General features: G+C 36.7%; 4 protein-coding genes across 6 annotated transcripts; all 4 read left to right on the top strand.

Moving 5' to 3' along the window:
- Positions 1-121: 121 nt before the first annotated feature.
- On the top strand, positions 122-1,597 carry LOC17892647 (F-box protein KIB4). The gene has a single exon (XM_006299057.2). The coding sequence runs from the start codon at positions 122-124 to the stop codon at positions 1,595-1,597; it is 1,476 nt and encodes a 491-aa protein (XP_006299119.2).
- Positions 1,598-3,220: 1,623 nt separating this feature from the next.
- LOC111828553 (ubiquinol oxidase 1b, mitochondrial) lies at positions 3,221-4,438 on the top strand. Its single transcript, XM_023785588.1, has 4 exons — positions 3,221-3,532; positions 3,615-3,743; positions 3,823-4,311; positions 4,379-4,438. The coding sequence occupies exons 1-4, from the start codon at positions 3,221-3,223 to the stop codon at positions 4,436-4,438; spliced, it is 990 nt and encodes a 329-aa protein (XP_023641356.1).
- A 970-nt stretch (positions 4,439-5,408) lies between these two features.
- LOC17891810 (ubiquinol oxidase 1a, mitochondrial) lies at positions 5,409-7,401 on the top strand. Its single transcript, XM_006297960.2, has 4 exons — positions 5,409-5,956; positions 6,048-6,176; positions 6,502-6,990; positions 7,068-7,401. The coding sequence occupies exons 1-4, from the start codon at positions 5,570-5,572 to the stop codon at positions 7,125-7,127; spliced, it is 1,065 nt and encodes a 354-aa protein (XP_006298022.1). The 5' UTR covers positions 5,409-5,569; the 3' UTR covers positions 7,128-7,401.
- Positions 7,402-11,450: 4,049 nt separating this feature from the next.
- LOC17892194 (protein TIME FOR COFFEE) lies at positions 11,451-17,438 on the top strand. 3 transcript variants are annotated; one of them, XM_006296762.2, is made up of 12 exons: positions 11,451-11,618; positions 11,712-12,254; positions 12,350-12,549; positions 12,638-12,941; positions 13,039-13,360; positions 13,446-13,485; positions 13,570-13,665; positions 13,832-14,063; positions 14,175-14,241; positions 14,328-14,394; positions 14,471-14,803; positions 14,897-17,438. In XM_006296762.2, exons 1-12 carry the CDS (start codon positions 11,519-11,521, stop codon positions 17,309-17,311), a joined length of 4,719 nt encoding a protein of 1,572 aa, XP_006296824.1. In that variant the 5' UTR covers positions 11,451-11,518; the 3' UTR covers positions 17,312-17,438. The 3 variants fall into 3 exon arrangements, with proteins under 3 accessions (XP_006296824.1, XP_006296823.1, XP_006296822.1); XM_006296761.2 differs by having other exon boundaries at positions 13,835-14,063; XM_006296760.2 differs by having other exon boundaries at positions 13,838-14,063.
- The last annotated feature ends 4,110 nt before the right edge of the window (positions 17,439-21,548 follow it).

Genomic DNA, 21,548 nt, shown 5'->3' on the forward strand with positions numbered 1-21,548 from the left:
TTTAATTTGGTTTAGTTTTCCATGTATAGTTTGGTTAATGACTCTGGTTTAGGGCCTTTGTATTTAATTTATATCATAATCATTTTCCTACAAGTAAACCCTAAACTCAAAGAAGAAGGAAATGATCAGTTCCGACGGCGATACGAAGTGGTCGATGCTTGTACCCGATCTGAGCACAATATACTCTCTCGAAGACGTAAAGATAGTGAAGCCTAATAAGATAATCATCAAAGGTTATGCAGTTTCAGGGGTTGGACGAGCCATTGAGAGACTAGAAATATCTCTGGACCAATGGAACTCTAGCGTGGAAGCTTCTAAAACCCCAAAAACGGGTAACAACAACAACTCTGCATGTGTGTGGTTTGAAGCCACCGTTGATGTTTCACAGACCTACGAGGTCATAGCAGCCAAAGAGATCAAAGTTAGGGCAATAGTGAAAAAACATAAACCAGTATCAGTTCAGTGGCAGACACTTGTCCCCGACTTGATTAGGTCTGTCTTCGAACGCTTGAACTTTGTTGAGTTTCATCGAGCCAGGTCCATTTCTTTAGATTGGTACTCCACTGCTGGATTATGTTACAGACAACACCCAACTCCATGGCTCATACTCTTTTCAAACATTAGCCGTATTTCATGTAAGTTGATTGATCCTCATAATGACAAAACATACGAGGTAAAAGATCTAGGTTTTGATTTCCATAAGAGTCGTTGTTTGGCGAATTGTGGTAGCTGGTTCTTGATGTTAGACCACAGAACTGATTTTTACATTTTCAATCTGTTTACTCGAGAGAGGATTCGTCTTCCGAGTCTGGAAGCAATGGATGGATCGCAAATGAGGTTTGAGAGGACCGGTGAGTACGACTTCGAGGTGACCTTGGATTATAAAACTAAGTGTGGACATTTTACTTCGGGTAAGATCAGAAAAGTTAGAATAAAGAATGCAGTTTTGTGGGTAGATGAAAAAAGTAGAGATTACTTAGTTGTGTGGAATCTTGAATGCTTTATTGCATACCACAAGAAAAGTTATAGTAACAATAGTTGGAAAGTGTTTCAACCTTTAAACATGCGAGGTTGCGTCAACATGGTGTTAAAAGAAACCAAGCTTTACGTGCTTAGTCTAAGTAAACAAATCACTGTTTATGAGTTTTGTGGTGGTGGTGGTGATACTCCAAATGAATGTGCAAGTTTCAGATCTCCGGATTTTCAGAAAGATCTTGAAAACAGTCTTGTTGTGACTCTGTCCGGGGAGGTTTTAATGATCGCGAGGAAGATATGCAACTTCGACATCTACAAGATGGATCAAAGTTCATCAAAGTGGATAAAAACCAATTCTATTGGGAACGAAGCATTGCTTTTGGATCAAGGAACAACTGTTGAAGCTAAAGATGGAGTTAGAAGAAATTACGTATATTTTAGTAATGGTGAGCTTCATAGATACAACGAGATTAGTCTATGCTATGGAACTAATAGCTGCGTCTACGATATTCAAACCGACAAGGTTGTCCAATGCTTTCATCAGTTTGCAGATATATCGCTAATACCTTTCAAGGATGCTCGTTGGTTTTTCCCAACTTTTGGTGGCAAATGGTTGCTTTGAAGTTTTGTGTTTTGGTATGCTTCTTTTTGTTCTCTTACATTTAGACTGTTTTTCTTTTTTCTTTTAGTGTTCGAAACTAAAAAGAAAACAAATTAAAAGTCTTAACAGAGCCCAAGAGGTGACTGACACTTTTGGTTTTGTGATAGATCTTGAATGATTGGAACAATTAGTGTTTTGTCTTATGTTTAGCTTCGTCTCCTTTGACATATCCCATAGGTAAAGAATCTTGTTGTACAGAGATACTTGGGATATGTATGAGTATGACACGTTCTCTCATTAGATACATATCAAAGACACGTAAATCAACATTGCGCAGCCAAGATTATAAACACGACTCTGTTCTGGAACAGGGGAAGTTTTTTGGACAAAATGTTTTTAAGTCTAATCAATCAAAAAACGTTTTTGCATATGATCGATCAAAAGGTTTGAAACACTATTCGAGATTGATTACTATTCTAGACCGTGCTAGATTGATTTTACAAATACTATTTGTATAAATGAGTTTTTATATAAAAACTTGATATGTGGTATCAAAGAATGGGTCAAGAAGAACAATTTTCAGTTTGGTTGTTTGTTGGAAACAAAGGTCAAGGAGCACAATGTTGGTAAGGTGATGGGAAAAATCTTTGGTGATTGGAATTTGGTTTCTAATTATGAATTTAGTAGACTGGGGAGAGTTTGGGTCTTATGGAACTAACAAACAAAGCCTTTGCGGTGGAGCAAAGCCTTTGCGGTGGATTTACCCATTGGCTGTACTGGTTCTGAGGTTTTGGCGAGTCTTTTAATCAACGAGGAGAAGAAAGTGGTTCAAATCTAGCCGATAATATAAGAAATCTAGTCCTCTTTTTTTTTGTTTGAATAATTTAGTGATTCTTGTTTCTTTTCTTTTTTTGTGTTGGTAGGAACCAAGAAGACGGGATGGTTTCTTGGATGAGTAGGTTGGACCATACCTAAGCCACTGATTAGCCATATCAACGAGGCACTAAGTGAAGCTTGAGTTGAGTCATTGTTGTTGCTTGCCAGCGAACTTTGGTTGTATACTTTGTTCTGTTGTTCACTATTATCATAAGCCTTTCCATCTTTTCCTTTGAGAGCCTGCTTTGGGCTTAGATTTCAAAAAATTATAATTAAGACATGACATGTTGTGTTAACTGATTAACTCAGTTTATGTATATAGTTTACATAGGGTTTAGGCACGGTCATACACATCAAAGAAGCTATAAAGAGACGGTTTCTGAATTTTCATTCTGAAGCCACAAAAGCTACGTCGTTCATGCAGACCCTACTACGCAAACCATGTCTCTGTTTTGGAACAGAGGATTTTTTCAACTTTTGTAACGTTGGTTGCGGAATTGCCTTTGTCTTCGTTTCGTGTGCTACAAGTCTTTTAGTCAAATTGTAGACGATTTTTTCGTGTGTTTTTTTTTTTTTTTATATTCGTGTAATACAATGATGCTAGAGTTCCGTGATTGCTATAAATAGATAACAGTTGAGGAGTTACAAACTGCAAAAATAAAACAAAAACACTTTCACAAAAAAAAAAAAAAAAGTAACAGTACTTCTCTCTAATCGCTTTGATTTAATAAATTTATATTGTTTCATCTTCGATCTGCACAAATAATGATGAGTCGTTATGTAGCCAACGTAATGGCAACTGCTGTGACGACGACTCACAGCCATCTTTTGAAGCCTAGGGTTGCTCTAGCGGTGGCGTCAAATGTTAGGGTTCCGGCGATTGGTGGCGTGAGAGATCTCAGCAAGATGACATTTGAGAAGAAGAAAACAACAACGGAGGAGGAGAAAGGATCAAACGGTGGCAAGGCAAAGGCTGATCAAGGTAACAAAGGGGAACAACTAATCGTTAGTTATTGGGGGGTGAAGCCAATGAAGATCACTAAAGAAGATGGAACTGAATGGAAATGGAGTTGCTTCCGAGTACGTACGTTACATATTACTATATGTATTTGTTACTCTTTTGGTCGATTGATATGTGAATTTGTGTTGGAATATATGGTAGCCATGGGAGACATATAAATCAGATCTGACGATAGATTTTAAGAAGCATCATGTTCCATCGACATTATTAGACAAATTAGCTTATTGGACCGTTAAATCTCTTCGTTGGCCTACCGATATCTTCTTCCAGGTATATATATAGTCTTACGTTTGTATGTTTTTATCATTTTCAAACGCTTCATATGTTTTAGGACTAATTTTAACGGCAGAGGCGGTACGGTTGTCGAGCGATGATGCTAGAAACGGTCGCAGCGGTTCCAGGAATGGTTGGAGGGATGTTAGTCCACTGCAAATCTCTCCGGCGTTTTGAACAAAGTGGTGGTTGGATCAAAGCCTTACTCGAAGAAGCAGAGAACGAGAGGATGCATTTGATGACATTCATGGAAGTCGCGAAACCCAATTGGTACGAACGTGCCCTTGTGATCGCGGTCCAAGGCGTTTTCTTCAACGCTTATTTCCTCGGATACCTAATCTCTCCCAAGTTTGCTCACCGTATGGTTGGATACCTTGAGGAAGAAGCAATCCACTCTTACACTGAGTTTCTTAAAGAACTCGATAACGGTAACATCGAGAACGTGCCTGCACCGGCTATAGCTATTGACTACTGGAGGCTTGAAGCGGACGCGACGCTTCGTGATGTTGTCATGGTGGTCCGTGCTGATGAGGCGCATCACCGTGATGTCAACCACTATGCATCCGTAAGTAGTATGTGTTATATATATTTTGTATGATCCAGTTTAAATGGTTTGTATGATAATTTTCCAGGATATTCACTACCAAGGTCGTGAGCTGAAAGAAGCTCCAGCTCCTATCGGATATCATTGAATTTGAAGAGCTTCTCGCAGTCTCGCTATGTTTTGTCGTTTTGAATACTCTTGTTTTCTTTGTTCCTAAATATGACAATGCGGTTTACGGGTACAGGGTACTTTGACCCATATTAGCGGCAATTTCATGTACTCGGTTTGGTTCGCTTTGGTAAACCGGTTATTTGGTTTTTAATAATTTATGCCGAAGTAAATCGAATATTTTGGTATTAGGTTCAATCTTGTTCAAAACAATGTGCTAATTTGGACAAAAAACCTAATTAGAAGTACAAATGTCTTCCCCAAATGGTAAACCCACTTTTTTTTTTTCTTTTTTTTTTTAACAAAACGAATATGATAATGACGACAAGATGTGACTTAACTTATCTATAAAAAAAATTATGTATATGATAAAAATACTTATAAAATGTAATATATACTAAAATATTTTTAAAAAAGAAAGAAAATAATTTTTTTTAGTAATGTAAATTGAACAATTTTTATTTTAAAATTTTAGAAAATTCACCCAAAAAACAACAGAATTATGACTAATTTTTTCTCTAATTTTGACCTGGAAGCTGAAACAGAATAATAGCAAAAATGAAAATAAAATAGAAATTTGGCATTAAAAAAAAAGAGTCCTATATTATTGATTTTGTCTAGAAAGTGAGTATTAAAAAAGAAAACATTCATCACCAACTACCGCATAAATAATAGCCACACACGATATCATTAAACTCGACCAATAAGAATTGAGCTCTTGGCCATCACGGAAGTATCTTTCCAGCCATTTCCAAACATCTTGGTCTCCAAGAAAAAATCTACACCGCCTTTACATTTACACAAACACCCTCAGTCAAAGAAAAGTCATAAACGAAGTCTCTCTCATCTCTTTAAGGGTAACACCGTCATTCTAAATATACACCACACAAGAAACTGTTGTACCCTGGTTCCACGTGTCGTGATCTCCTTACATATACGTCAAGAAGTTTCAATCACCAACCGTTCGTTTCTCTAGTATTTATACATTGCTCGTGACTTTCCTGTGAAGAGCATAAGACGACAAAAGTAATAACCAGAAAGAAAAAGAAAAAAATAAGATTTCTCCTACAATTTTCCTAAATTCTTGGATTTGATTTTTCCGATCTGTATAATGATGATGAGTCGCGGTGGAGCCAAGGCGGCGAAGTCACTGTTAGCGGCTGCTGGACCACGTTTTTTCTCGACCACCACTACGGTTTCGTCTCACGAGGCGTTATCAGCAAGCCGTCTTTTGAAGCCTGAGGTTACTTCGGCTTGGATCTGGAGGACTAGAGCTCCGACGATTAATGGAGGTATGAGATTCGCCAGCACGATTACTCTGGGAGAGAAACCGAAGGAGGAGGAGGCGAATCAGAAGAAAACAGAGAACGATTCCACCGGTGGAGCCGCCGGAGGTGGTGGTAACAAGGGAGAGAAAGGTATCGCGAGCTATTGGGGTGTTGAACCTAATAAGATCACTAAAGAAGATGGTTCTGATTGGAAATGGAACTGTTTCAGGGTATGTTTCTATTATAGAATCCTAGAAGATAGTGTTGTTCTTCGTTTGATTTTGTGTAATTTTATTGAAAATTTTATTTGGATTGTCGCAGCCATGGGAGACGTATCAGGCTGATTTGACAATAGATCTGAAGAAGCATCATGTTCCGACGACGTTTCTTGATAGAATAGCTTATTGGACTGTTAAATCTCTTCGTTGGCCTACGGATCTCTTCTTCCAGGTACACTTCGTCTTCTTTCCCCAACCACTATTTTTTTTTAATTTCATTTGCCATGTTCTGAAATGGAAACATATCGTCATTGATTACGTATAAGTTTATAAGTAATAGCCATTCTGAAATGGCAACAAGTCGAATATTTTATTTGTTTGTTTAGGAAACTTTTTGTATATTATAATGTTCACTTTTGTTAGTGCTTTGGATTATTGCCATTAAGACAGATTAGCTAAGATTTAATGACTAAACCGTTCTTTATTATCATAATAATGCGATGATTAATTTATTGGGAAATGCTTGGACTGATGTTTTGTGACCATTGTTAACTCAGAGGCGATATGGATGTCGAGCTATGATGCTTGAAACTGTAGCAGCAGTTCCTGGAATGGTAGGAGGTATGTTACTACACTGCAAATCTCTCCGTCGTTTTGAGCAAAGTGGAGGATGGATCAAAGCTCTGCTTGAGGAAGCAGAGAACGAGAGAATGCATCTAATGACATTCATGGAAGTAGCGAAACCCAAATGGTACGAGAGAGCGCTTGTGATCACTGTTCAAGGAGTCTTCTTTAACGCCTATTTCCTCGGTTACCTCATCTCTCCCAAGTTTGCTCACCGTATGGTTGGGTACCTTGAAGAAGAAGCAATCCACTCTTACACTGAGTTCCTCAAGGAACTCGACAAAGGCAATATTGAGAACGTTCCTGCTCCGGCTATTGCCATTGATTACTGGAGACTCCCTGCTAATGCAACACTCCGTGATGTTGTGATGGTTGTTCGTGCTGACGAGGCGCATCACCGTGACGTCAACCATTTTGCATCCGTAAGTGTATTTCCTTTTCTCAATTCTTAAACCATTGATTGTTTTTGTGACTGATGTCAATGATGTGAACTTTGCAGGACATTCACTACCAAGGCCGTGAACTAAAGGAAGCTCCAGCTCCAATTGGGTATCATTGATTCGATTGAAAGATGAGCTTTTTTCTCAAGTTTAAAAACCTATGTTCTTCTTTCTCTTGTATATACATCACCCCTCCTACTAGAGCCAAAACTTGACATCGGCTTACCTTGAATGTTATATCTGCTACGAATGTACTTTCACTTTTCCTACGTATGGGCTTTTGGGCTTTTATTTTTCTACTTTTTAAGGCCTGCTATTTGTGTTTCTATATTGTTGTTATACTTTTGTAGAAGTTGCTACTAATTCATTCATAACTAAAAGCTTCAACTTTTATTTTTCCTCCTACGCATTAAGAAAAAAAGAATAACAAAAAATAGAGAGAACCCGGTGGATGTGGATCCTTTGTTAATGGCATGGGGGGTCTTTATTTGGCTTTTCCGGGGGGCCTATAACCTTTGAAATATAATAGAGAAAGTTTTTAAATCAAAACTTAAAACAATATAATAATTTGGGTGATTATGTGTACATAACCACTTTCTTTCAAACGTATCAGAGACTCTCTCCTTATGCCACCACCAATTTAATTTGTATAGTTTTGTCCATTTATTCAAAATAATAAAATTATAGAGGTATCTATCATGGCTATTCTTTTCAATCTATCATGGCAAAGTTTAGGTCAAAGTAATAAGCTAATCGCATTTACCAAAAAAACCTTAGTTAATTTCTTTTCCCAATTTTTTTTTTATAATCAACAAAACTGGTTTAGCCTCTTAAGCTAAAAAAGCATCCCCATATATACCTCTTCTCTCATCAATTATTTAAAACCGGGAAAAACAATAAAGTATACATAACACTAAATGTTTGAATAAAATATTTTGACTTTTCTTTATTAATAAAAAATAAAATAAACACAAATACGTCCTAATCAGTTGCCTAGCCTCTATCAACAGTTTTCTAACAAAGTATAAAGTAATGTTTTTTATACTCTCTCAACGATTAATTTAGTCTCATAGTATATAAAATAATATTGTTTGGAGGCAATGTCTCGTACTTTCGTCTCCTGCATTTTCTAGATTTGAATTGATATAAATTAATGGTTATATTAATGAAGAAACAGTCATGGTGCCATGTTCGCTTTGTTATACTATTATTTTAAAAAACTCTTCCCCAAAAACTATATAGTAATACCCAAATAATAAAATAATTAGAACTCGCCATTTTCGATATGCTCTTACTTAGTGCGTTAATGAAGGGATTATTTTGTTTAACACATACTATATTTTAATATACGTATCTTCACATACGACAAACAATTTTTAAAAACGAGATATGTTTATACTACAATGATACTAGTATTTAATGTTTTTATTATTATAAAAAAAACAATCCGAATTTTTAGGCAAAACAAAAATAATCGCTTTTTTTATTTATGTTAAATGTTTAATTGTCTGATTTGAGAAACTCTTGACGGCTAGGGTTAAGCGAACGATCAAAACTACTGCCACGTTGGCAAAAAAGCATTTAACTCGAAATGTCACCACGTGTCACGTTCATAGTCAAACGTATTTATTTCGACGAGTTTAATTTTCTTTTTTTTATTCGTCGACAAGTTTATTTGGCGGGACTCTCTATCTATCTATACCCTCCGACGTGGCAATTTTACCTGTCGTAAAAAAGTCCTTTTTAAAAATAACCGCTCATCGCACGAGATAACGTAAGTTCACCAGTCACAACTCACCACGTACACAAACTAAGCGCTGTCACGTTTAATATACGTGACAGGCCGTGAGTTTATCGGGTTTTCTTAAGTTAGTAGTAGTAGTAGCTTCGACAAAAACAAGATCCAAGGCGACGAATAAGAGAGAAAGAGAGACTGATCCTACACGTGTCATGTTGAGAATAAACCACGTGGAAATAGAAGTGAGGCCACGTGGATATTTCTTAGGATTCTTCTTTGTACACGCGCTCTAACGTTAAAATTAAATGTTTTGTGAATCTACTGACTTGTGTATTATTATGAGAGTTACTCCACTGTTATTAATTACTTTACTAGTCGTATGAAATGTTATTATGATGAAATCCTGACCATTGACCAAATTCAATTGTCTTTTTTTTTTTCTCTTTCAAATTCAATTACAAAATCTATATATTTCGTTTTTATGTGGGGACTAATTCATGTCATAGTCACCATATATTTTTTAAAATCGACAAATAATATTCACGAACGAATTTCGTTCTCTTTCCAAATGTATAAACATATTCTATTTATTGTGTAATTCTTTTTATATAACTGAAAAATTAAAACCTAATCTGAAAATCAAAATTAGGCAAAAGAAAAAAAAGCTTAATATCTCGAAAATATCTGTTCAAATGACCTTTTACCATTAATAAACCCTGGAAAAAATAGCGAAACATACCAAACTTATTTTTTTGGCAACATGCCAACTAGTATTATTATTGACAAAAATGATTAATAAGTTGGGGTATAAAAAGCAGTGAATGATATAATAATCCATTTTTTTAAAATGTGAATATTCACTTAAATGTTGAGAAAATAGAAATAATAAAAAAGGGAGCGGTGAAAAAAGTAATAATAATTATAAAAATAAAAATAAAAAGAGAGTGAGAGAGAGAGAGAGAGAGCAAATTCCACATTGGCAGCTAACACAGTGGACCTCACACTTCTGGGAAGTTCCGTGACCGTGACTTGAGTGAATTTTTTAAGTGGTCCCCACATTGCATACTCTCCCCACTCTCTATTCTCATCTCAACCGTTCATTCTTACTTCTTAACCAACGGTTCAGATCAACCGGTCGGGTGCCAACTCAACGCCTTCTTTACGGGTGATTACGCTTTCTGCCAAGTCAGATTTTTCACGAAACCTAATCTAACGGCTGTGTTATTGGCAACAAATGATCTCAGCCGTTTGTTTTTTTTCTTTTTCTTTTTGTAGTTAATGAGTTTATTTATTTCTTTTAGATTAAGAGGTGGTGGGGTCTCTCGTCTTTCCTAATAGTATTAAAAATACATAAAATCTAGACACTATTATATAGTTTTATTACTATTTTTGAAATATCCTTATATGACCAGATTTAATTCGTTGTTATAGAAAGATTAATTACTAGTTAATTATGTCAACTTGACTCATCTATTCTACTAATTATCAAGATTTGATTTTTTTAACTTTTTTTAATTTTTTCATTACTAGATAGATTCTAAAGAATTTAAAAGTTAAAGATATTAACTTTTGCAAACCTGGCATCTTCCGAAAGGTAAATTTAATATAACAGCTTTTATTGTTTGCACGTAAAAAAAACATTAAACTATTTATTTAATTAATATTAGCCATTTTGATTTATTTAAAGGAAGTGAAGGAAAAAAAAAAAAGTAAATGTAGAGAAGTGGAACCTGATATGATTAATATTTACCGGTTGGAACGGTGTGTGTTGGGTGTGGTCACAAAGATTCCATTCTGATCGTCAGATTTCCTTTACCAATGTCTCTCTCTACCGGTTATCACCGGTGATACATCTTCTCAAGACACATTTATTAAAATATTAATAATAATAATTATCATATTTGTGCGTGTATATGTCAGTATTTTTGTTTTCTTTTTCACACGAGTCATCGCGATTAGTGGACAACAGTACACTACCCCCCAGGAGCCTTTTTCTATATATATAAAAAAACGTATTTTATTTTTATTTCAATAATAATAATTTAAAATATTTAGCCCGACTTTCAAAATATTTTATTGTTTCTTTATCTTTATTTTTTTTTGGTTTATTTCAAGACAGAGAGCAAAGTCAATAAAATATTGGTAGCGATAATACAGACGGAAGCGTGTGATGTCAAACTCTTGACACGTGGCGTCTCATGCTTTCAAATTATAACAGTCCAAGATAATTTTTTTCTCATGAATCCGACTCAGAATTATATTACTCTTTTAAAATTAATAAATCTTTATGAATTAATTATTATTTACAAATTAAGATATCATTTTAGTGTGGATCCCGCCTAGGATGCTGACTAATTAAAATAAATAAAAAAGAATACGTTTTATAATTTATTTTATAATAATCGGTGGTAAAACCAAAAAAATAATAAAAGAGGAAATATCGGTTTTTTTAATTATATATATATGAGATCTCTTATTAACGGAGGGCTAAGATTTTGTCACGCTGGTGTATAGCAGATCATGACCGTTGGATGTATTCACACCGACGGTGAAGATTGAGAAAATGTTTTACGGCAGGGAGATATGAGCCGTGGATTTATTCGCTACTGCCTTTTATGAGGAGCACAAATAAAGGAGATAATGGGAAGCAAGTAGAGAGACAGAGGAAAGAGAGAGATAAGAGAGAGATAAGAGAGAGAAAGGGGGTTACGATTTTAGGGAGAAGAAGAAGAAGGAAGAGAGCTATAGAGAAAGAAACAAAGAAAGGAGAAGATGGATAGAAATAGAGAAGCTAGAAGAGTACCTATGGCTGCTGCCGGAAATGGTATTTCACGGCGGAGACATAGAGCCGGAAGTTTCAGAGATTCTCCAGGTTTGTGTTTTCTATTCATTTCATTTTTGTGGTTTTCTCTTCAGATCTGGGAGAAACCGTTTGATTTTGATGTTTTTTTTTTCGTTTTTTCAGAGGAGGAAGGTCCGGTGGAGTTACCGGAGGCGGCGAGGTTGAGAGATAGAGGAGGGAGTATTAAGAAGGATCGAGATCGGGAACGTGATAGAGACAGAGAGAGGGAAAGAGAAAGAGATAGGGAGAGAGATCGGTTAAATAGCCGGAGTAAAAGGAGAAGAGGAGACCGGATAATGATGGTTCACGGCAATTTAGACGACGGTGGTGACGACAGCTCCGAAGAGAGTGTTAACGATGACGAAGAATATGATGACGGAGGTGTAGGACCACCGTCTTCGTTGAAGATGCTTCCTCCGACGAGTAATAATATCTCCGCCGCTTCGTTTTCTTCGTCTCTCTCGAATCATCACCACAACGGTGGTAGCGGTAATCTCCATCACCACCATCACAGTCACAACAATAATAACCATCATCAGAGGAAGAATTTCCCGCCGACGAAAGTTTTCAGATCGACTCCTCCGGCGCCGGTTTCACCTCTCGTTTCGACCTGGAAAGCCGCTGACGAGATGATCGGTGTTTCGGTTCCTAGAAAAGCTCGGTCAGGTAGAGAGGTGGAAATTTACATTTATAAACAAATCTCTCGCTGATCTAAATCTCTCTTCATGGATCTTCTAATATCTTCATCTTCTTCTTTACAGCTTGTACAAAGAGACCGCATGAATCATGGGCGTCAAGTACTACAGGCGGTGGTGTTTTTGCTTCCGGTGAACAAATCCATCGGCAAGTATCATCAACGTCTCCAGCTAATAGAGTTAGTCCGGCTTCGATTCTAGCATCTCCGTCTCCTCCAGCTCCTACATCTCCTTCTTCTTCAAGCGTTTCTATCCGGAAAAAATTGGTTAGTCTCTCTTAACTTTCTCTTAAATCTCTCCATCTTCTCCTCTTCTTGTTTGACTTATGAAATTTTTTTGCTTCTGTTTTTGAAGCCGTCGGGGACAACAAAACAGAAACCGTTACCGCCTAAGTCATCATCATCGTGTAAGTTATCATCTCCGGTGGCTGTACAAGATGAGATCGAGATCGAGATAGCAGAAGTGTTATACGGTATGATGAGGATGCCTTTAGCTAAACAAGAATCCGCCGGAAATGATTTGACGGAGGCAGGTGCGAAACCAACTGTAGAAGTCAAATCTAGAGTATCATCACCGATCTCTAATCCTCAAACTCTTGCTCAATCATCATCCATCACACTTGCTGCAAATTCGAGTTCGTCAAACGTTTCAGCCATCGGTAAGTCCTCTTTCTCCATTCACAAACAAAAACGATCTGTTTTGATATTTTCTTCTTCTTTTTTTCTCACTTTGTTTTTATCGTTTTGGTTTCTCAGCTCCTAAAAGAAAGAAGCCGAGACACATCAAATACGAAGACGATAACAGTTCACGAGTGACTACGATCAAATCCGAAGCTGAAGCTCCTTCGAAAAGTCAAGTTCCGTTGGGTGATCAGCTAAAGAGCTCAGGATCCGGCGAAGGAGTTAGCTCCGTTTTGGATTCAACCAACCCACAACCGAGAGAAACACACGCCCACGCATCGTTAGATTCAAGATCAGGAACTGAGAAAAAAGAGAACAATCTGTCAAAAGACGAAACTATATTGCCGAAAGTGGAGTCTTCTTCAGGATTTAGATCCGATGGTGATAAAGCTAAATCGTAAGCATTCAATCTTATACATTTTTTTTCTGTAGTTTTTTACCCATTTTTTGGTGCTAAAATAGTTTAAAAAAAAATCATGCAGGAGTTCACCGGAAAAAGAGAAGTTTGAGATAGATCTGATGGTAAGTGTCAATTTTTTAATTAATTAATTAAATTTTTTTTTTTGAAAGCTTTGATCCTCACTTTTAAAATTTAAATCGGTTCAGGCGCCACCGCCGGTGAGATCTTCATCGGAGAGAGGCGGAGAGATGATGGAATGTGTGGCAGCAGAAGCTAAACCTAAAGTCACGGAAGTGGAAACGGTGAGTGGGACCCACTTTTGTTTGGTGATATTGTGATAATTGGTGATATCCATCATTTTTCTTTTGCTTTTCTGGCTCTCTTTTTCTTATCTTCTTCTTTTTAGTTCCCCCCTTCTTTTTTTTTTTTGTTTTAATTCTCTCCCCGTGTCTACACTAATGCATGTAGCAGCAGGAAGCAAAGCCTTTGCTAAAGGAAGATAGAGGTGATGCGAAGATTCATGATTCTGAGGAGAAGAAGAGACCTAGAATGGTGGCGGAAGCTGAGCACCATAAGTTAGAGAGAAACATTGAACTCAAACTCGACATTGATAAGTCTGATCATGCGGGTTTAGTAAACAAGCATCATCTTGCCCAGAAACAGCCACCGCTACAACAACTATCTGTTCCTGATAAAGCAGGTAAAGTGTATTTTTTTTTTCATCTTCTTTTTTAGTTTTCGTATTTTATGTTTATGGTGTTTTAGATTGAATCGAGTCCCCTCATTTTTTTTTTTTTTCTGAAATTTCCAGCTCAAGGTAGCCATTTGCCTCTGCATATGTCAATGCCTGGCTGGCCTGGTGGTCTTCCTACAATGGGGTACACTTTTTGTAATTTTAGCATTTGAAACTTTGCATAGTTGCCTTTTTACCCCTTGCTTTAATGGAAACTCTGTGATGAAACAGATACATGGCACCTACTCAAGGAGTTGTGCCTACGGATACCAGTTCTTTGTCAGCTGCAGCAATGCAGGTAATTTTTGTTTGGATGTGCCTCCTCTGCTCACTGTTTTTCCTGCCGTTAATGATTTAAATTTGATCTTGTGCAGCCTCCTCCACATTTACTTTTTAATCAGCCCAGGCCTAAGCGATGTGCTACACACTGCTACATTGCTCGAAATATTCAATCTCATCAGCAATTCACAAAGATGAATCCTTTCTGGCCTGCAGCAGCAGGTTCAGCTCCATTGTATGGGGCTAAGGCTTGTAATCTCAGTCTCATGCCTCCCTCAGAACTTCAGGGGAGTGTTATGAGTAGAAGTTCCAACCCTGTTCAAGATAAGAACTCTCAGTCTACTTCTAAAAGTTCAGTTGATACAGCTCAACGAAATCAAATATTGCTTCAACAAGCTCTGCCACCTGGGGCAGCTAATAACATCTTGGTTAGTTTGTTTGTCATTTATCTCGCATGCATATCAAGCTTTTTTCGTCCTTATGAGCTGAATGTTGTTTTTATTTTGTTCCTTCCATTGTAGCATGGACCCACGTTCATTTTCCCTTTGGGCCAACAGCCTCATGCAGCTGCCACAATAGCTGCTGCATCTGTCAGACCTCCGAATAGTGGCATCACACCTTCTGGAGCAACACCTACTTCTACCTCCATGAATGGTTCTGCATCAGCTACTCCAGCTGGTGCGCCAACAATGAGCTTCAGTTATCCGGCCATGCCAGGAAACGAAACACAATACCTGGCCATTTTGCAGAATAACGGCTATCCATTTCCAGTCCCAGCTCATGTTGGTGCACCACCTGCTTATAGAGGAGCTACTGGGCAACCGATGCCATTTTTTAATGGTTCATTTTATTCCTCCCAAATGATCCAGCCTCCACATCATCAGCCACAAAAGCAGCAACAACAGCAGCAAAATGGTCAAATACTCCATAGCCATGTTCCTAGCAACCAGAATGGGAGTGTTTCCACTGGTTCCTCAGCAGCACAGAAGCATATGCAGAACCAACAGCTGAGGCCACCGATCAATCACGGGAACTCCCAAGGATTTCCAACTCATAAAGTCCAGTCTCAACCTTTGAGTTTTCAGCAGAGGCAGCAACCTAGAGAAAATGCGACTCAACATAGTGAGACAGTTGGGGAAGATAGCCCATCAACTGCTGATAGCCGGGGTTCTCGTTCCAATGTCGCATGCGGCCAGAACTATGGTATGGCAATGCAACCAACCAACTTAGGTTTGATGAGTTCAGCAGCACCTGGTGGTGGAGTGGTTGGATCGTCTAGCGGCCATGGTGAAAAGAAAGGACAACAGCAGGTTTCAAAAGCTGGTGCAGAATCCTTCCAGTCACAGGGTTATGCTATGACCTTTGCAACATTCAATGGGGCAAACACTGCTCCTGCCCTGAACATGTCTTCAATTGCTCATAATCACGCTATGTTCCACAGCATGCCAGAAGCGGCAAGGCAAGGCTATCAGATGATGGCAGTTGCTCAAGCAGCTCAGCAGAAAATGAACTACAGTGCTTCACTAGAAGATGGAAAATCTGGGTCTGTTGGTCCTGCTTCTAATACCATTGAGGAACAAAGGAAGTCAGGAGGAACAACAGGAAAAACAAGTGGTGGGAATGGTGGGCAGTCTATTGCTTTCTCCAACAAACACGATTTAACTGATGCATCTGTTTCCGCTGTCACGAGTGGTAGCATCGTTGATAGTTCCTCCCGTTTGCTCAACCTTGGTTCTGCTCTCCCACAGAGTTCTGGTTCTATGCCCCCATCTCATCATCATCACCAGCAACAACTACAACAACAGCAGCAGCAGCATATGCAACGGAGTCAATCGCAGCAACCTTATACAACCATGTATCTCCAGAAGCAGCAGCGGTATGCAACTTCAGTCGCTGCTTCTGCTGCCAGAACCAAAGGGCCCGTGGCGAGTAATGGAAGTGGTTTCCCTGATCACAATATGACCACATCACCTATGGGAACTACCAAGTTTGCAAATGCTAATTCAGGGTTCCCGCAAAACCTTGTCCAGTCGAGCAGCAATCAGGTGCAGTCTCAGTGGAAAAACAATTCACCCAGGACAACGAATACTGCCCAAGCTCAGTCTCCTTCGATACTGTCACCATCATCATCAGTTGCAGCTGCATCGTCCCTAAGAAACGTCTCGCATAAACAGCAAAGCCGTCCCCAGCAATCGCAGATATCTTTTGCAGCAAACTCAAAACCAATGGGTTCTGGTTCACAAATGCAGCAGGTGCAAGGAGGTACCAACCACCAGGCTCCATCTCCACCAATGGTAGTTGGGTCGCCTTCGACGTCTTCAGTCTCCAAAAACGCCAGTGGAAGCCCAAGAACAACTGCATCTGCTTCCCCAGCGGGGAATAAAGCTGGGCAAACTTCCTCTACTCATTCATCATCTCAGCAGTCTAAGAACATACAGTCTGCATCCGTGGCGTCATCTGCTGGTGGGAGGAATAACGGTCCCTCTGTTCTCGGAAACCCCACGACGAACTCTGGATCGAAGATGCAACAACAGCAGCAGCAGTTGCCAAAGCATGGGATGCAGCAGCCAGCACAGCTTTTCTTCTCTAACCCTTACATGCAAGCTCAACATCAACACCAACACCAACAGCAACCGCAACAGATCACAATATCTCCTTCTGGTGGGTATTACATTCAAAGACATCAGCAACAGTCAGGTTCAGCACCTGCAGCCACATGTCCTCCAGTCACGGGAGCCGTTACAGCAACTTCAGATCCAGCGAAAGCGATCGCTGCAGCAACTGCTGCAAATAACATGAAAGGAGGAGGAGGAGGAGGTGGTATGGGGAAGACGCAGCAACATCAGCTGGGGCCTCCAGGGTTTACGGATGTGCATGCTGTTCCCTCTGCGGTTCAGGTGAAACCCGTGAATCAGAAGCAACAAGGGGGTGAGTGAAAGATCCTTAGAAAAACCATTTGGTAATTAAAAAAAAGACTCTGAATGGTTGGGAAGTTCCGGTTATGTATAGCTCTGCTTGGGCTGGCGAGATGGAAAGAAAAGGACTTATTAGGAGTCTTGGGGGGGGGGGGGGGGGGATGACAATTTTTTGGAGTTGGTGGTGCTTTGAAAAGCATTGTGTACAATTAGTGTTTATATTATTCTGACAGGAACCTACGGTTTCATTTCCAAAAAAAAAAACCCACTGAAGCTCTAATTTTTAAGAATATTTATTCATTCTTCTTTGTGGAGAGGTTTGAGTTTATCTGAGTGTGTGGTGATGATTTTAGGTTCCTTTATGATGATGTACACAACGAGCTTACTACGTGCACGTTTCACAAAAGGTTTGGCAAATGTAGTTTTGGGGCTGTATAATGTTTAGTATGAAACAGTATTCACGACGAGTTTCTTATATGATCGGTTCTATTTGTATTTATGTTATCGGTCAGAAGAATCCTCAGCAGATGCAGCAGTAAAAAAATAAAAAAATGTAGTAAACAGAGTTTGCTTTGATAAAAATATTGAGACAGAGATGATGAAGAAGAATAGAAGCTAGTGGAACTAGTTAAGACCCCAAGCGTGCAAAACTTACAAGGCTTTTTTTTAATTTTTCACCTTTCTTCCTACTTTTGTTTTTGGCTTTTTTCTACTATTACATGTTAATAATATTATTATTCACCACACATTTTGATTAAATTATTTTCCTCCTGTGCAAATCTTTTACCATAAAGTTGAACGTATTGGGGTTTTCAGTTCTGAAATCTCTGAAGAGAGAAAAAAAAAAAAAAATTGGGGGCTCACTTGGCAAAAAAACTCCAAAATGAGACAGCAGCGGGCCACTATTAAAAACAATGTGGGCTCAGACTTCTATTTTATGTCCCTACTTTACAGTATACCGAATATACCTACATATATATATTTTTTTTATTTTTTTTTTGTCTAAATAATATCTCCTATTAAAATATCCTTAAGATAATATTTTTGTTCAAAAATATTATTTATCTATTTGCTGTTATTAATATATTTTCTATTAAAATATATTACAAAATTTTCCAATATAAATATCACATTCCATGCCAGCGCCACTTCCTTTAACAGGCAAATATTAATATTAATTTTCTTGCACCACTACTAAAGAAACCACTGTTTTCTTTTTTTATTGGCTATTTGGAATTTAGTTGCTTGGTGGTTGATTAAAAATTTGAATTCTTACCTCCTATATATTTTTGGTGTTATATTTAAGTTTTCTTTTTTTTTATTTTCCTTGTACTAAAACTTGTCAAAACAAAAAAAAACTAGGAACACCAATATATTTAAGAAAAAGACAAATAATGACAAAACCTTCTTTTAAAACTTTTATTATCAAACACAATATGATTTCATTAAAATATTTTTTTTACTATCTTTTATGAAAAATCAATTTTGGTTTTGGGTGAAAATAAGACATGTGTACGGAGGAAAGACCATACATAGTCCCCCCACCACATGCATTCCCCAATCTCCAAGGTACTATACATACAATGATTACAACTGCATTACTTATTGCAATTTTAGAGTTTTTTTTTTTTCTTGTTTGTTATCATAAATTTTTTAAAACTGTTTGATACATATATATTAATTATATATGTATCTATATAAGCAAAGTAAAAGTATCAAGGCATTCATACTATATAATATTTATTTTAAAATAAAAAAATTAGATTCGACTAGTAGCGAGGTTTTGGCAGTCTGGCAGATCAAAAACAATAATTTTACTGGGGTTTAAAATTTTACTTTTAAAAATCATATTCGTTATTCAAAAATGATCATTTTGTTTGTATCATGTACTTTGTATTACTTATACTTGATACCAAAATAATTTACAATCACTTGTGTAAATGACTATGAAAGTGGTGATGCAAATAATTTATATTCTTTTATTAACAATTGATGTAATTATACATAACATTTGAGCCAGTTGTTGTAAATGATGTTAAGTTTCTGTCAATAACAAAAACTGTTGCTATTTTATAAAATCACTTTGTATAACTGATATTAGTGTTTATTACAATTTTAATAATTCCATATCACTTATAAATAGTTGATACTATTACTAGAGTCCACAAGTTAGATTTATGGGCTATGATATGACCCAATAAAAACTGAATATTGAGGACAAATGTAAAAATATGTCTCGATGATTTCCACGCAGCAGAACTGCAAAAGAAACATAGGAAGTTAAACAATAGAGATTATGTAACCTTACTTAATCCTTAATCTAACTATAGAGATTATGCTCTAACTAAGCCTTAATCTACTACATAAGTGCTAACCTAGTTAGTCTGAAAGATGATGATCCTATTAGTAATTTGCCTATCTGTCTCACCTACTTCGTACGTACGTACCAGTGAGTCTACCACTGGCATGCAACACGGGGTTGGCTCATTGGGACAGTTGCGGAACATATATGATGATTCCGTAAGTGTGTTATGACACATGGGTCAAGAACAACCATATGATCAGGACATATATACTCATTAATCATCATGTTTGGTTGAGACTTGACAAGAGGGTTATAATATATTAGATTAAACACATGTGATTCACATTTCATTTGCAAGATTCATTTCTTTCATTGGCAGCCAAAAACCAAAAATAAAGAATTCGTTTTAAAGTAAATCCAATAAAAAAGCGTGTGTTGATTCGTAACACGGTTAACAAGTAAAAGAAGAGTATCCACTCCAATTAGAGAAGAGAAAATTTAAAAAAAACATTACGTACCTAATCTTTCTTTATGGAGTAATCAATATATATAGAATATTCTTGTCCTTGTAATTATCCTACTTTATACTTTTCAATAGAATAACAAGTAGCTTTTTGATCTATTCATAATTGAATTTTAGTTTTCAAACTTGTTCGTTACTCCTTATATTGTAAACATATAAGAAGTTTGACCAAAAAAAAAAAAAAAGAAGTTTTATTTTATTTCGTCATATTTTTTCAATTTTCTAGATACATTATAAATTAATTGAATTATGTTTAAATGCTTTATACTTTTGTAGAAACTTTGGTTTATAATAGCTTTTTCGTTGTTACTAAAAACATCCTAAATAATTTGAATTACATGGGACGAAGTTTAATTTACTGAAAATGGTAATTACATTTCATGATGGTTCGTGTAATGTGAAATATGGTTTAATTCAGTGTATTGTAATAACCATTTGTAATTAAATTTAATGTTGTTTATGTGTATTTGAGAGTGTTTTAATATTGTGGCATTTAATTGATGTTTGTGTATTGGTATTAGTTTATTTGACTATGTCATTGGGCAATGTATTGATCAAATAACATTGGGAAATGATGATGTCCTTTATGATAGTATTCGATCGTATGGATTTATAACTAACTAGTCTCTCGACTTGTTCAGAATTGACTATCCATTAATTCTAGCTTTTAGACTTAATAATTCAATGTCGTGAATTTTTGGATTTATGATGATGATATGATATAAGAAGCTATCCAACCATTAGAAGGCGCAGTTGCTTTTGGTTATCTTCCACGACTTGACTTGATACGAAGATGTGTGTCAACGATGCTCAAACAAAATATTACACAATCTTTCTTATTTGATGTTCAGAGAAGACATGGAGGACAAAACAAACAAACGTACACGTAAAAGCAAAAGAAACACAAACAAAAAAAGAAAAAAAAAGAAATATAGTCTATGTAATTTTCCATTATACATTATTAGCAAATGGTAATGGTACACTATTGCCAAAACATATAAGAATATATATGAAACAATGTTTTTTTCTGTTAATGAAGAATTATGAAATATTATTTTCAACTATTTCATTAGCTTATATAATTTGACATGATCGAGAACAGTATTTTTCATAAACACAAAAATCTCAGTATCCTATTTAAATATAAAGCTTATCATAGTTTATATGAACAAATAGTCTTCTGTTTTACATATATTCGTATGGCTTATTTATAAATTTATGCCACGCGCCGTTTTAATGAAGACTAGTCAATGTGAATAAATATACTTGTTGACTCAGAAATAAAAGACTTTTTAATTTTCACAGATTTAAGAAAAAAAAAAAATCTTTCATAAAAGTTTACACAATTCCTAGTACTAAATTTCATAAAAGTTTACACTTTGTTTTTTTTGATAAATGTATCATAAAATTAATAACGCAATTAATGATAT

This window comes from Capsella rubella, unplaced genomic scaffold, assembly GCF_000375325.1.
Source record: "Capsella rubella cultivar Monte Gargano unplaced genomic scaffold, Caprub1_0 scaffold_3, whole genome shotgun sequence".
Lineage (NCBI taxonomy): Eukaryota > Viridiplantae > Streptophyta > Magnoliopsida > Brassicales > Brassicaceae > Capsella > Capsella rubella.